We start from the raw sequence: 12368 nt of genomic DNA, 5'->3' as shown, positions 1-12368 counted from the left end.
ATAACTATAGAGAGAGGAAATAACTTCGATATTACTAATCTAATCTATGGTAGCGGTAAGGGTGCACCCAAGACGGGTCCCGGAGGACGAACCCCGGCCAGAAGATCGCAGGGCCGGATTGCCCCGGATTTGAGGGTCCAGAAACACAGGTTCTGGATCAGGAAGCCCAGGGTTCAACGGCCGAGCGATCCACAACCGTAGGGGTCGAACTCCCCTTCCCACTCAGCACTACACCGAAAACCGCTAAGTTCTTAAAATAATATAGTGGAATATTAGAAAACAATAAATAAGGAAGTTTTAATTAATTGACACAGAATACTACTTAACAGGACAGATCGACCGAAAACCGCAACCAACAACCGTGCCTAATGTGATGAACATCGACAGGGGCAGCTTAATATTGTCGATCGGTATGCCAATATTGAATTACGGTATGAAATTACGTATTTAGATGGATGGAAAATTTATTAATGTATGGAAAAATATTAATGTATAAGAGGGTAGAATTGAAAAAAGATGCAAATTGAATGTGCGGTTTGTATATAATTGAGACTCGTTGTTATTCGCTTAGAGCGAGACGGCACTAGCAATACTACTTAAATGATTAATTAAAAACTTAACTACTTAAATATTGACAATTATGAATAAGAAAAATATGAACTGAATTAATACTAGTAATGTGAATTATAAAGGGAATCAATTATATACAATCTACACTAAACTTAAACTTAAACTTAAGACCTACCTGTGATGGCTCCGACGCCGCAGACCTGTGAAGGATTGGCCTTCGGGTGTTGGTAACAGCCCCTCCTAACCCCAAAGGGTAGGGGAGGACTGGGAACAGACACGGGCGGCCAGACTCGATGGCGCTCACGAAAACCAGTTTTATTACCAAATAAAACGGCTTCGCAGCTTTCACAGGCTGATCGACACCTACCCGCTATTAACCAATGTTAAGAATAGAATAGTGTCAATCAACTCACCTGTTCCCGGGTCCTGCGTTACGCTGTTCGGAATGTCTCCAACCCGAAGCAGCACCGCTAGATGAAAACACACGCACTGTGGGCACACACTAACTGTACAGCACAACACAGCAAGGGGCCACTTAGCCTGGTGTCCCGGGGAGACTAGCAATAGAAGTGTTGTGAGCGAATAAGGTCACGAGCATATTACCATATTGCTTACCTTAGCTACGAAGTATTTATTTTGTATTCAGTGAGGACTCACAAACTAAAAGACTACTAAGAGGATTGATAAAGAAGGATTGACAAAAAAACCCAGGCAAATGTACATATTACAATGATCGATCAATATTATCCATCATTAGACTAATTTGTCGGTATCAATGTAAAGCATCGATATTGTTATGGAAAAAAAAACAGCTTAATAATTGAAAGTTTTTAATGTTGATACAATTCTGAAATTTTAATTAAGAGTTGAGTTTTATGGCGTTCACTAATAAAATAAGTCATTTGAACAACATCCGTCCATAAACTTAATTGAAGACGTAAAATTTTTATGTAATTAGACTGGAAAATTATTCATTTTTGAAATCTATTTTTAAATTCATTATATTTCTAATGTTCGAAATGGTGATAAGGTAAATGACCGAACACTATATTATTCACAGGTATATTCTAAACTGTGAAAAAACACTTCTACACTAAGTATAAGTAACAACAAAGCCAAAGTTAACTTCGAACTTTGTGAAAGCACACTCATTGACTACGCGGTGTCAAATAAATTAACTTTTAACAGTTGCTATCTGTGTAATTTGAGGTATGCGTGTCAATGGCACTCTACATACATATTTACTGAAGGGCTCTACTATTGGAATAAGAACAGCACCAACTTGAATATCCTATATCCATGAGTACAAAAATACATGTAGTGTTCGTCTAGTTGGAAATTTTAATTTAGGTAGAGCGTATTATAAGCCAGCACCGCCATTACTACCATCATGATAATTTCTGTCACCAAACAGCAATCGGTTTCGGTATCTCAGGTGAAACAGACGATACTAATACGTGGTGGAAAGTGATTTCGTTCATATATTTTTATAAACCTTTTTTTTAAAGTCTGTTTTATCACGTCTGCGTATTTGCATATCGTGGGGTGAGAGTTCCACCCCTCGATATAATATGTATATTATTATGTAACGGAGGAAACACTAAAAAAAGTAAAAACGATGTTTTTTTTTTTATTGCAATCGATTGGCAGATGATTTCATTATTCGTGCCGCATAATCAAGAAGAAACCCAAGAGGAGAGGATTAATTTGGGAACCAGACGGTAGCCGAATAGAAGATAACGATACCAAAGAGTAGAAACAGCTAGAGGTTACCGAGACAGCGTACCGGTAGCCTTTGATAAATTGCCAAGCAAACTATTATGCGAGTAGAATTTAACTTTAAAATTCGAGAGCCTTTCTAAGCAATTCCGTGACGTAGGGTATTTTACGAGTCAGAGTTAACAGCCGCCTACTAATGTATTGAAATTGTTAGCATCATGGTGACGAATGCGAACTAATGAAAATTTAAGAGTTGATATTCGTAATACCGTGGTAGCAACTAGATAGTTACTGAAAATTGATAAAACAGAAACACAAAAATAAACCATAATATGCCTACTGTACTTCTGTCGAGGTCAATTAAGCTTTTCATTTCGTCGGTCACCGGGTGGGAAAAATGTTTTATTGTCAGTTCTCGGGGTGAAAGTTGGTCATTTCGAAACATTAATACCTATTGTCGTGTTCAATTTTTGATTTATTTATTGCTTAGATGAGTAGACGAGCTCGCGGCCTGCGTGGTTACTGGAACCCATAGACATTTACAACGTAAATGCCGCCACCTACCTTGAGATATGAGTTGTAAGGTCTCACTTTTAACAGTACAACGGCTGCCCCGCTCTTCAACCCGAAACGCATTACTGCATCATGGCAGAAATAGACAGGGTCGTGGTACCTACCCGTGTGGACTCACAAGCTGTCCTACCACCAGTAGCAATTTATGACGTACGTTTGTAATTTTTATATATGTTTTTTTTTTCATATACTTTTAATGTCACTTTGAATTTTTATCGAGTAACATTGCCAAAATTAAAATTTCATTACGCCAACGAGGATTTAATTTTGAATAATACTTATTCTTGGGATTGGATAATTAGAAATTAGAATCACACAGTTATTATTTTTAAACCACATCGTACAATCTAACGCCATCGTGCTCATTCCCTTAGGTTTGAGAAGATTGATACTAAGCTTATGATAGCTTCATTCACAGAAAAAGGGTACATATATGTACATTATTATATTTCCTTCAAAAAATAAAAGTGACAATCTGATTTTAGTTTTGAAATTATAGTAAAATTATTAACAGAATTTTAGTTCTTAATACAGCACTAGCAAAATTACAGCGGGAATCCGAACCTTAGCTATCAGAACATAACAGAGCAGAACTCTATTCGAGAATGTCCAATCCTTTGGTAATTAGGTTCACTCTCGAAAATGATTCTCAGTGATCGAAAATCTATTTATATGCTTTAGGTGAGGTTTCAGCGTTCAGATTGAATCAAAATACAGCTATGACCAATATATTTTCGGTCTAACTTTATTCATTATTCTTATCTTCTAAACTGAAGGCAGGGCGAGTTGAGCTTGCATGACTTGATACTATGATTTCACGAATTAACTCATATTAGGTTTAGCACGTTGACCAAATAAAAGAATGGTCTAAAAACTTCGATAACATAAGGCGGATCGTGAACTCGAACCAGTGAAAAGACGTGTGGCACTCGGGGACTGCCGCGGTAAAGCTATTGCAAAGCATTTTTTATCAACTTATGCAATTACAATTAGAAAATAATAATTTCATATTAAAACAATAACAAAAATAAGACCACGCTATATTTTTAAATATTAGCTGTCCCCTTCACACTCATAAGCTAGACCGCGTAGATGGGCAGACTTTTCATGATGCTCATGCAGTGCGACGTCACGCCGCGCGCTTATTTACAAACACTACACAAGCGCAAAGTGCGAATGTGTTGAACGCGAGCTACATGGTAGGCGGAGTGAGGAGTGTAAAGTGTTTTTCGTTACGGAATTTCATGATTCGGTCGCCGCGCTCAAGGCTCGCCATAAAATCTATGCAATAGCTTAAAAACCTATTTAAAGAATGATACTTATCACAGCTACATTCAAAAGCCTCGGAGCTTGATTGACCCTAGCTGCTATTTCAAATAATCATCCATGCAAAATGAACATTCAAACGAATCTAATCAAGTCATCGACCAAGAAGCCACAGTTGGTGTTAGAATACAAGCAAAACTTCCGGCAATCCGGAACGTAAGCGACGCGGACGGCCCGTTTCCGGACACGAAGACTTAATTCCCCGGTGATTAAGTACACTGCCAACTAGATGGAAACGATAAAATTGTTAACTTGTTTATTAGTGGAAGCGTGGTGTAGATTTATTTTCATTTAACATTATCGTGGGAAATTGCTTTTTGGTAGGTGTTAGGTGTGAGCAATTGTCAGAAACTAACATAATGTGAGCATTGTGGCGATGTCAAAACGTGGCAAACTTACGATGATGTTAAACGGCTGTCGAACCCCATAGATATTATATTATGTATACCGTTAGCCATCTTGAGATATGAGGTCGTTTGGTGTAAATGCTAGTAGACGTTCGCAGTAGCCTGGTTTAATACGCAAAAAAACCTGCTGGACATACCCCAGTGAATCTCTTTTGTTGCCTTTTACGAGACTGGTAGGAAGAGATGGGGTGGTGCTATTCTAAAAGCCCACACAGCTAAACTTTTACTGGTGTTGCATACCGTGAGGCCGTAGGAAACGCCATCTTATATGATTATGCTTCTTCATAGCCGTCACATTTCTCTACATCCAAAGCGATACGTGCTTGTTGGTAAAAAAAATATTTGCAAACCAATTCATCACGTTTCAATAATTTAATATAACATGTTAGCTAATTACTTCAGAAAATGTTTTAAACAAAAGTATTCAATAAGCTACAAAGGGGAATTTTTCAGAGCTGAATAAATGAAAATGTCGTTATAAAACATAACCCTTTCAACCCTTCATTACTTATTACCCAACTATATAATGAAAAATCTCAAGCAAGAAAATTAAAACTTTAATTAATAAAATTACTCGTTTCGCTGCTAAAGTATTTAATATTCTCATAAAGGCGAAGCAACTTGATATTTCGTAAATTATTAAATAAGAATATTCTTTGGTGGTTTTCTCGAGTTTTTACACTGTATTATCTACTTAAATGTTATTGAGCCAAAGTAAAATAATGTAACTATTTTTTAATTAAGCTAAACCTAGTGACCAGTCATGAATTTTGAAGTCATTCTGGTCAAAAACCTAAGCCACCCAGCGTGTTTATATAAGCGATGTGACCATGTCAATGTTGAAATTCCGCATTTTATTTTAAAATGCGAACTGGAAACGTGTTCACGAATAATTTTCACAATAAAGGGGTAACATCGAGAAATCAAACTAGAAAAAAAAATATACGATGATTTGCGTAATTACTAGCGGTAAAGGGTCTTACGAGCCTACATGGGTATCCACCACACGGCTTATTTCTGCCACGACTCAGCAATGCGTTCCAGGATGAAGAGTGAGGCAGCTGTTACACTATATAATTAAGACTTAAACCTTAGTCTAATAAATGTTTGTAATATATTATTGTCATTTCAACCTATCAATATTTAAAACTGACTGACGTACCTGTCCGCGATTTACTTCAAATGTATTTCGCGTTACTATTTTTAAAGTATCGCAACACAGTTGCAAACATAACACATCACTATTCACATGTTATATTCTCTTTGTATTCTAGCTTTATTGTTTCCAAGACTTTAGATGGAAATCTTCTCTTAACTTGTGAATAAGGGCAACGTAACTTTTTATCTTAGAAAAAATATTGAAAAAGACAAGCCTGTTGATATTCTTTTGTCGGTTTTTACTTTTAAAAGGCTACTTACGACGAGCGCTCCTGAAAGAATAATATGAAGCTTATAGAAAAATCAAAAATGTACATATTATAATGATTTTTGTAGTCTTGAAATTTATTCACGAGATCCATATTTATCGTCTGCTCGAATTGTTTGTAAATCTCTAATAAATCATTATTATATTTTTAAGTAGTTTTTTTACGTTTCTTAGACAAGTTTTTAAAGCAGAAAAAAATTGTCCTCGAAGGCAGGCCCATGATGTTTCGGATGATGAATGATTACCGTCTTCTATCGTAATACCAGGGATACAACCAAGTCGCAGCTTGACGTTGAGAATTATTTACAGACTTATTTTGTTGGAAAAAATATCAATAGCGCCTTACAAAACATCGTGTTTTAGCGTTTATTCTAGAGAAAGATGGTTTGTGCCAAAACTGATTTCTAAAATGGTACTATAATTCTAAATATCCGGGATGAACTTATGCTTCGATGGAGCAAGTTAGATTCAATCAAATTCAGGCCTAATTAAAAAAAAAAACAATAAGATTAAAAAATGCATTTTGATAAACATAAATACTTCTGACTGGTAGTAGGGCTTGTTGTCAGCCCAGATGGGTTGGTTCCGCAACCCCGCCTATTTCTGCCGTAAGCCAGTAATTTGTGGGGATTAAAGGGTGGGGCAGCCGTTGGGTGGTGGCATTTACCTTGTTGATGTCTATGGGCTCCGATATCCACGTCACACAAGATAGGCCGTGAGTTCGTCCACTAAAAATATTCAAGTATGAACTTTAATATCTGAAAGTGAATACAAACTAATAATAATAATAATTGTAACATATTATGCATGGTCATTCGGCCCTAATTTAGGATTCCCTGTGTTATGGCTACCAGAGACTGACAAACATACTTATATACGTTTAAATATACACATACATAAAAAAAACAATAAACATACAAAGTGCAAACAAACTCGTTCATCACACGAATTATTGCCCTTTGTTGGAATCGAACCCACGAAACTTGTCACATCAGTTAGGAGCGCTAATTACTGCACCACCCAGCCAGTCGTACATAATATATGTATACACATACATACATTTAAATTAGGACGCTTGTGCTGGCTTGGGTCGTATCTATCTATTTATCTACCTATGGAAGGAAATCTTTGAAAGTAATTTTCACTAACTTGAACATTTTCTTCCAATTGACTTGCCTAATATCATTACCAAGATCAACAGAACAAAAAAAAGTTTTTAGTTTCTAATAGCCAATTGTTTTTTTAGTTGTTAACTATATTTATTTCCAATATCTATTCATTAGCCCGATCACGTGTGCAATGGCTGTATGAAATATTACTTTACCACCCAAAACATTATAAAACAATAAAAAAGAACTTAACCTAACATCTATACCATAATCATTGTTTTTTTCATAATAAGTGTTTCCCTTAAACCGTTATAATATCAGAGGCATCGCAACAATGATGCAAAAAGTTTTGTTCGTTCGATAACAATAAACTCGAGTATTATGAAGTAACAACGATGTACTCTCAATATTGTAGTACTGTTTAAAAAATAGACGTCCGCAGCATATATGAGAAAACATGAATATTGGCCAAATACCGAACGCAGTGCCCGCTGTTTCGATGCGCTAGCTTTATTTGTTTTATCTGTAAGCTTGCAGAGCAGAAAAAATATAGACATACGAAAATACGTTTCAAACAGAATATCAAAGGATGTGTGCTTGTATTATAGAAGGAATATAAATGATAAAAAATAATCAAAAGTTAGCGAGGTATGGACATGTGATGCGTAGAGAGAAGATGCATGTGACTAGGAGATATATGCAAATGGTAGTGCAAGGTAGAGGGGGAAGAGGTCGACCGAAGAAGACATGGATGGAGTGTGTGAATGACGATATGAGAGAGAGAGAGGAGTGAGTGTTGAGATGACGGCTGATAGAAGAGAATGGAAGAGAAAAATTAGCTGTGCCGACCCCACCTAGTGGGATAAGGTGGAGAAAAAGAGAGAGAGAAAAAATAAAAGTGTTTTTATTATTTTTAACACAAATTTAACACTATTCTCTTTACGTGCTGTACTTGAAGCACTGGGACCTGCAGATGTTTATGGGCTCCGGTAATCAGCAATAAATAAAAAGTACAGAGAAAGTGAATGAGAAAAACTAACCTTAAAACTAAAGTACAATGGGCAAATTTATTCCTCAAAGCGATAATTTTTATAGTAAAAAAGCTGCCCCACACTTCAAACTGAAACGCATTACTGCTTCACGGTAAAAATAGGCAGGGTGGTAGTACCTACTTGTGCGAACTACCAGTAGATATTGCCTATATTTTGGTGAACCAGAGTGCAATAAAGTATTTTGGAATTAACGTTCTCGCCTAAAGTATAGGTATATAAACATACCAATAATGTAAATAACGAAATAAACTAAGTCATGATCAATTAATAAATAGTTCACCAAAAAAACAGGATTATTATCACTTAATAAAAAAAGCTAAACATATTGAACAATTAAAAATTAAATAATGACTGAATCAATAATAGTTTGATTGTGAGACACAGCGTGAGACTCCTTCGAAGCTTTAATTTGTTTTTATTGAAAACTCGTTTCTAAGCTATAGCTGAAGCTTATAAATAAGTAACTATAAAGCTGGGACACGAAAATAAGATGTTTTCCATTTAAAATGTCACAAAGATCAACAAAATTTAAACGGATCGCGGCGTGGACGTTCCGATTACATCAAAAATTACGCCGATCTTGTTTACCTAACACGGCACAAATTATCAGCCACCGTCGCTTAGCTTCTTGAAAGGAATACTCGATAGAATGTTGACGTAAACTAATTCCGGCGAGCAAACTCGAAAGTCGCTTAAAAAAGCGGGAATGCCAATATTCAGTTCGGAAGCGCACTGCAATGCCTACCTACAACACTTTCGATTTAATGTCTCGTGCTCTTGTTGGGTATAGAACTTCTTTCATATGTCGGTTCGTCACTATATTTAAAACTAGCTGCCCGCCCCCACGCTATGCACAGAATATTTTAGGTAATTTTTTTACACCTTGGGTTACATTATTGGAGTTTTAGTAAGGATCCCTCATTGTTTTTTAAAAGAATATAGCCTATGTCACTCGGGTATAGTGTAGCTTCCAAACAGTGAAATAATTTTTCAAATCGGTTCAGTAGTTTCGGATCCTATTCTATACAAACAAACAAATCTTTCCCCTTTACAATATTAGTATAGACTAGTTTACGGTTTGAATATTTCACAATATTCACAATATTTCAATGCCGACGAATAACATCTTAGTTGTAGGTGAGGATGAAAACTGTGGAATTGTAATAAAATGAAAACAGTAAAGGCGAGATAAAATCGCAAAAGTAGTTAGTAAATTAGTAGTAAATTAGTAGAAGTAAATTACGTTTGAGACTCGCAAAAGCCGAAGAAAGTATACGACTACATAGCATTGAAGTCATTTTTCAATACTCGCTCTTTCGTTGCAACTCACTAACGCTACGAATTGATTTTCAGGACCCGCTATTATCCTGAACTCCAACTGAAGACAGTAAAAGAAAACTTTAAGTAGAACAAGTAGTGTATATAAAATTAAAGTAAAGTTGAACTTAGTTGAGCCCCGACGTCTCCGACTGGCGACCGGACTGACGCATTACGTGAAATGGTTAAGGTAATTCACAAATATACGTATATGAATTATTCACCGCTCTCAATTTACGCCACGCTAACCCTTTCGTCTGTTTTGGGCTTCACTTTGTAAATACATTTCTAAATCACTCACAAACCGCAAAATAAATCAAACACCCGACTCGGAACGCATTACGGATTTACCTTTTGAATTACGTACGTGCAATATTCACAGATATGTTCGTGTTCTATTCATTTCAATTTGTATGTAATTTTAATACATTCAAACTTAAAATACTGAATTGAAATATAAACATCTTAAAATGTAAATGTATTTCTTGAATCTTGACTAAAGCAAATAAGCTATTTGCCCACCTACTCAAGAGGCGTTGGCCGTGGACATCATCAAAGACATACCTGCTAAGGTATAAAAAAAAAAAATTACGCTCTCGTTCAGAGCATCGTGGAATTAAGACAATGTTAAAATGAAGCTTTTAATCTTGTTTGGACAAAACTTAAATTCTTGAGATAACTTGGTCACGATTGCACATTAGAATGAACCAATAAAATTAACTAATTAGAGTATTTTAGATGAAAGTAGGGCTGTTCTGAAGTTTATTTTGTGACGTCTTACACTCTAAGCAATGTTTAACATTCATGCTACTTGTGTTTGAATTTTTAATATTCGGAGTGTGTGCTTGTGTGCATTTTTTTTAATGTTTTCTTTTTACAGGTAAGTTTTGTTTATATTTTAGTAACATGTGCTACAGTTTCAATTTAATTATCACTAATGTTAAATTTTGGTTTAATTTTTAAAGTTTTTATGTTTTGTTTCAAATTTATCCATTGTACAAATAACATCAATTTCAAAACTCATGCCATTAGTATGTAAGCACGATATTCAATTATTATTTTTTATTGCTTAGATGGGTGGACAAGCTCACAGCCCACCTAATGTTAAGTGGTTACTGGAGACCATAGACATCCACAACGTAAATGCGCCATCCACCTTGAGATATAAGTTCTAAGGTCTCAAGTAAGTTACAACGGCTGCCCCACCCTTCAAACCGAAACGCATTACTGCTTCACGGCAAAAATAGGCAGGGTGGTGGTACCCACCCGCGCGGACTCACAAAAGGTCCTACCACCAGTAAATAAATACCACCAGTAAATTTAATCTCACCTTTATTTTGTACATATTACAATTTAAATCAACCTTGAAAATATCTAGTTACTGTAACCGCGGAAGAGCCAGTCACAATATAAATGCGAGATAAAACCCAGTAACAGTGTTCTTAATAAATTGAAAAACGAAACAGAAATTAAATCACAAACGCAAAGATATCATTACGAACGTGACGCGCCGTTTCAGTAAGTCAAACGAAGAGAAAAAGCCAGGATTTGTGGAAATATAACTTTTCCCTAACATAAGGTTTTCGTTATTTCCTCAGCAGTCACAGGTGAGATTTATCTTCGGATAATTGGATAAAGAAAGCGTTTGCGAGAAGTGATACGGGGCGGAAAAACGGGGGTAATCGGAGGCTTCTCGTAGCATTGAAAAGATTCAGCATAACCTCATAGCACGTATGAAAAATGTATAATTATGTTGAGATAAGAACGCACCGTTAATCGTTGTATTTGTTTTGATACTTTGTATAGTCTATTTTTCTCTTTAATAATTTTGACGTCCCTATTAGTGCTAGAACCTCTTATGAGTCCGCGCGGGTATGTACCACCGCCCTGCTTATCTCTGCCGTGAAGCAGTAATGCGTTTCGGTTTGAAGGGTGGGGCAGCCGTTGTAACTGTACTTGAGACCTTAGAACTTATATCTCAAGGTGGGTGGCGCATTTACGTTGTAGATGTCTATGGGCTCCATTATCCACTTAACACCAGGCTGTGAGCTCGTCCAGGTACCTAAGCATAAAAAAAACAACATACTATAAATTGTATTGAATTCTGAATAAACGTACAGTTCTTCAATTGAAACGCAAATGATGCTTAATGCTTACAATAAAACCTAAATATTAGCTAAAATCTAAGAAAATCAAATAGCGCGAAATAAAGGTAATAATTTTAAAAATCAATACACGTGTGACTGGCGACTGACTTGTGTCAGTGGTATAATATAATGAATGTACTGAGCCATTAGAGATATCGTTACAGACATAGAATAACATAGCATTAGTGCAACTGTCCTCTTTAGATCTTAAACTCAGAATATGAAATGTCATTATATTAATGGCCATTTTACCTTCAAACCAGTATGATACTTTAGGACAGATTTCATTGTGTATCGACTTATAGGAACTGACAACACGCCAGCACTAATAATATGAATTAGACCGTGGACGGATGAGAGACTGGTCGCGACTTGACAATGTGAACGTATAATTTCAGACTGACTAACACCGCGCGGTCATTAGAATGGCTAGTGAACATCTGCAGAACGGGTTGCGGGTTCGATTTGCCGTAAAAGTTATTTGTTACGTGCGAGATTAAATCACCCGTTACATGAGAGATAATTATATCTTAGGACTGTGGAATGTGTGTGTGTGTGTGTGTGTGCGTGCGTGCGTGCGTGCGTGCGTTCGTGCGTGCGTGCGTGCGTGCGTCTGTGTGCGTGTGTATGTGTTTATCCATAATACAAATTTCATTGACGGTACGACTTCAGCATCGCTTTTATTTCTGCTGCAAATCTATGAGGCATCTCTGTTTGAAGGG

The 12368-nt window shown here is 36.3% G+C and overlaps 1 protein-coding gene across 2 annotated transcripts in view; it reads left to right on the top strand.

Annotated features, from left to right (window-relative positions):
* The window catches only part of LOC101740192 (polypyrimidine tract-binding protein 2), a 529447-nt gene that overhangs the window by 243463 nt on the left and 273616 nt on the right, over nucleotides 1-12368 (top strand). Inside the window, exon 2 of one of the 2 annotated variants that reach the window (XM_038019014.2) lies at nucleotides 9536-9689. The exons of the other annotated variant lie outside the window; for it this stretch is intronic. Coding sequence (XP_037874942.1) covers nucleotides 9681-9689 — 9 coding nt within the window. The 5' untranslated portion in view covers nucleotides 9536-9680. The remainder of the gene's footprint in view (nucleotides 1-9535; nucleotides 9690-12368) is intronic. 2 annotated transcript variants of the gene reach the window in all.

Source organism: Bombyx mori, chromosome 22, assembly GCF_030269925.1.
Source record: "Bombyx mori chromosome 22, ASM3026992v2".
NCBI lineage: Eukaryota > Metazoa > Arthropoda > Insecta > Lepidoptera > Bombycidae > Bombyx > Bombyx mori.
The sequence above is the reverse complement of the archived record's forward strand: the minus strand, read 5'-3'. Positions and strand labels throughout refer to the sequence as shown.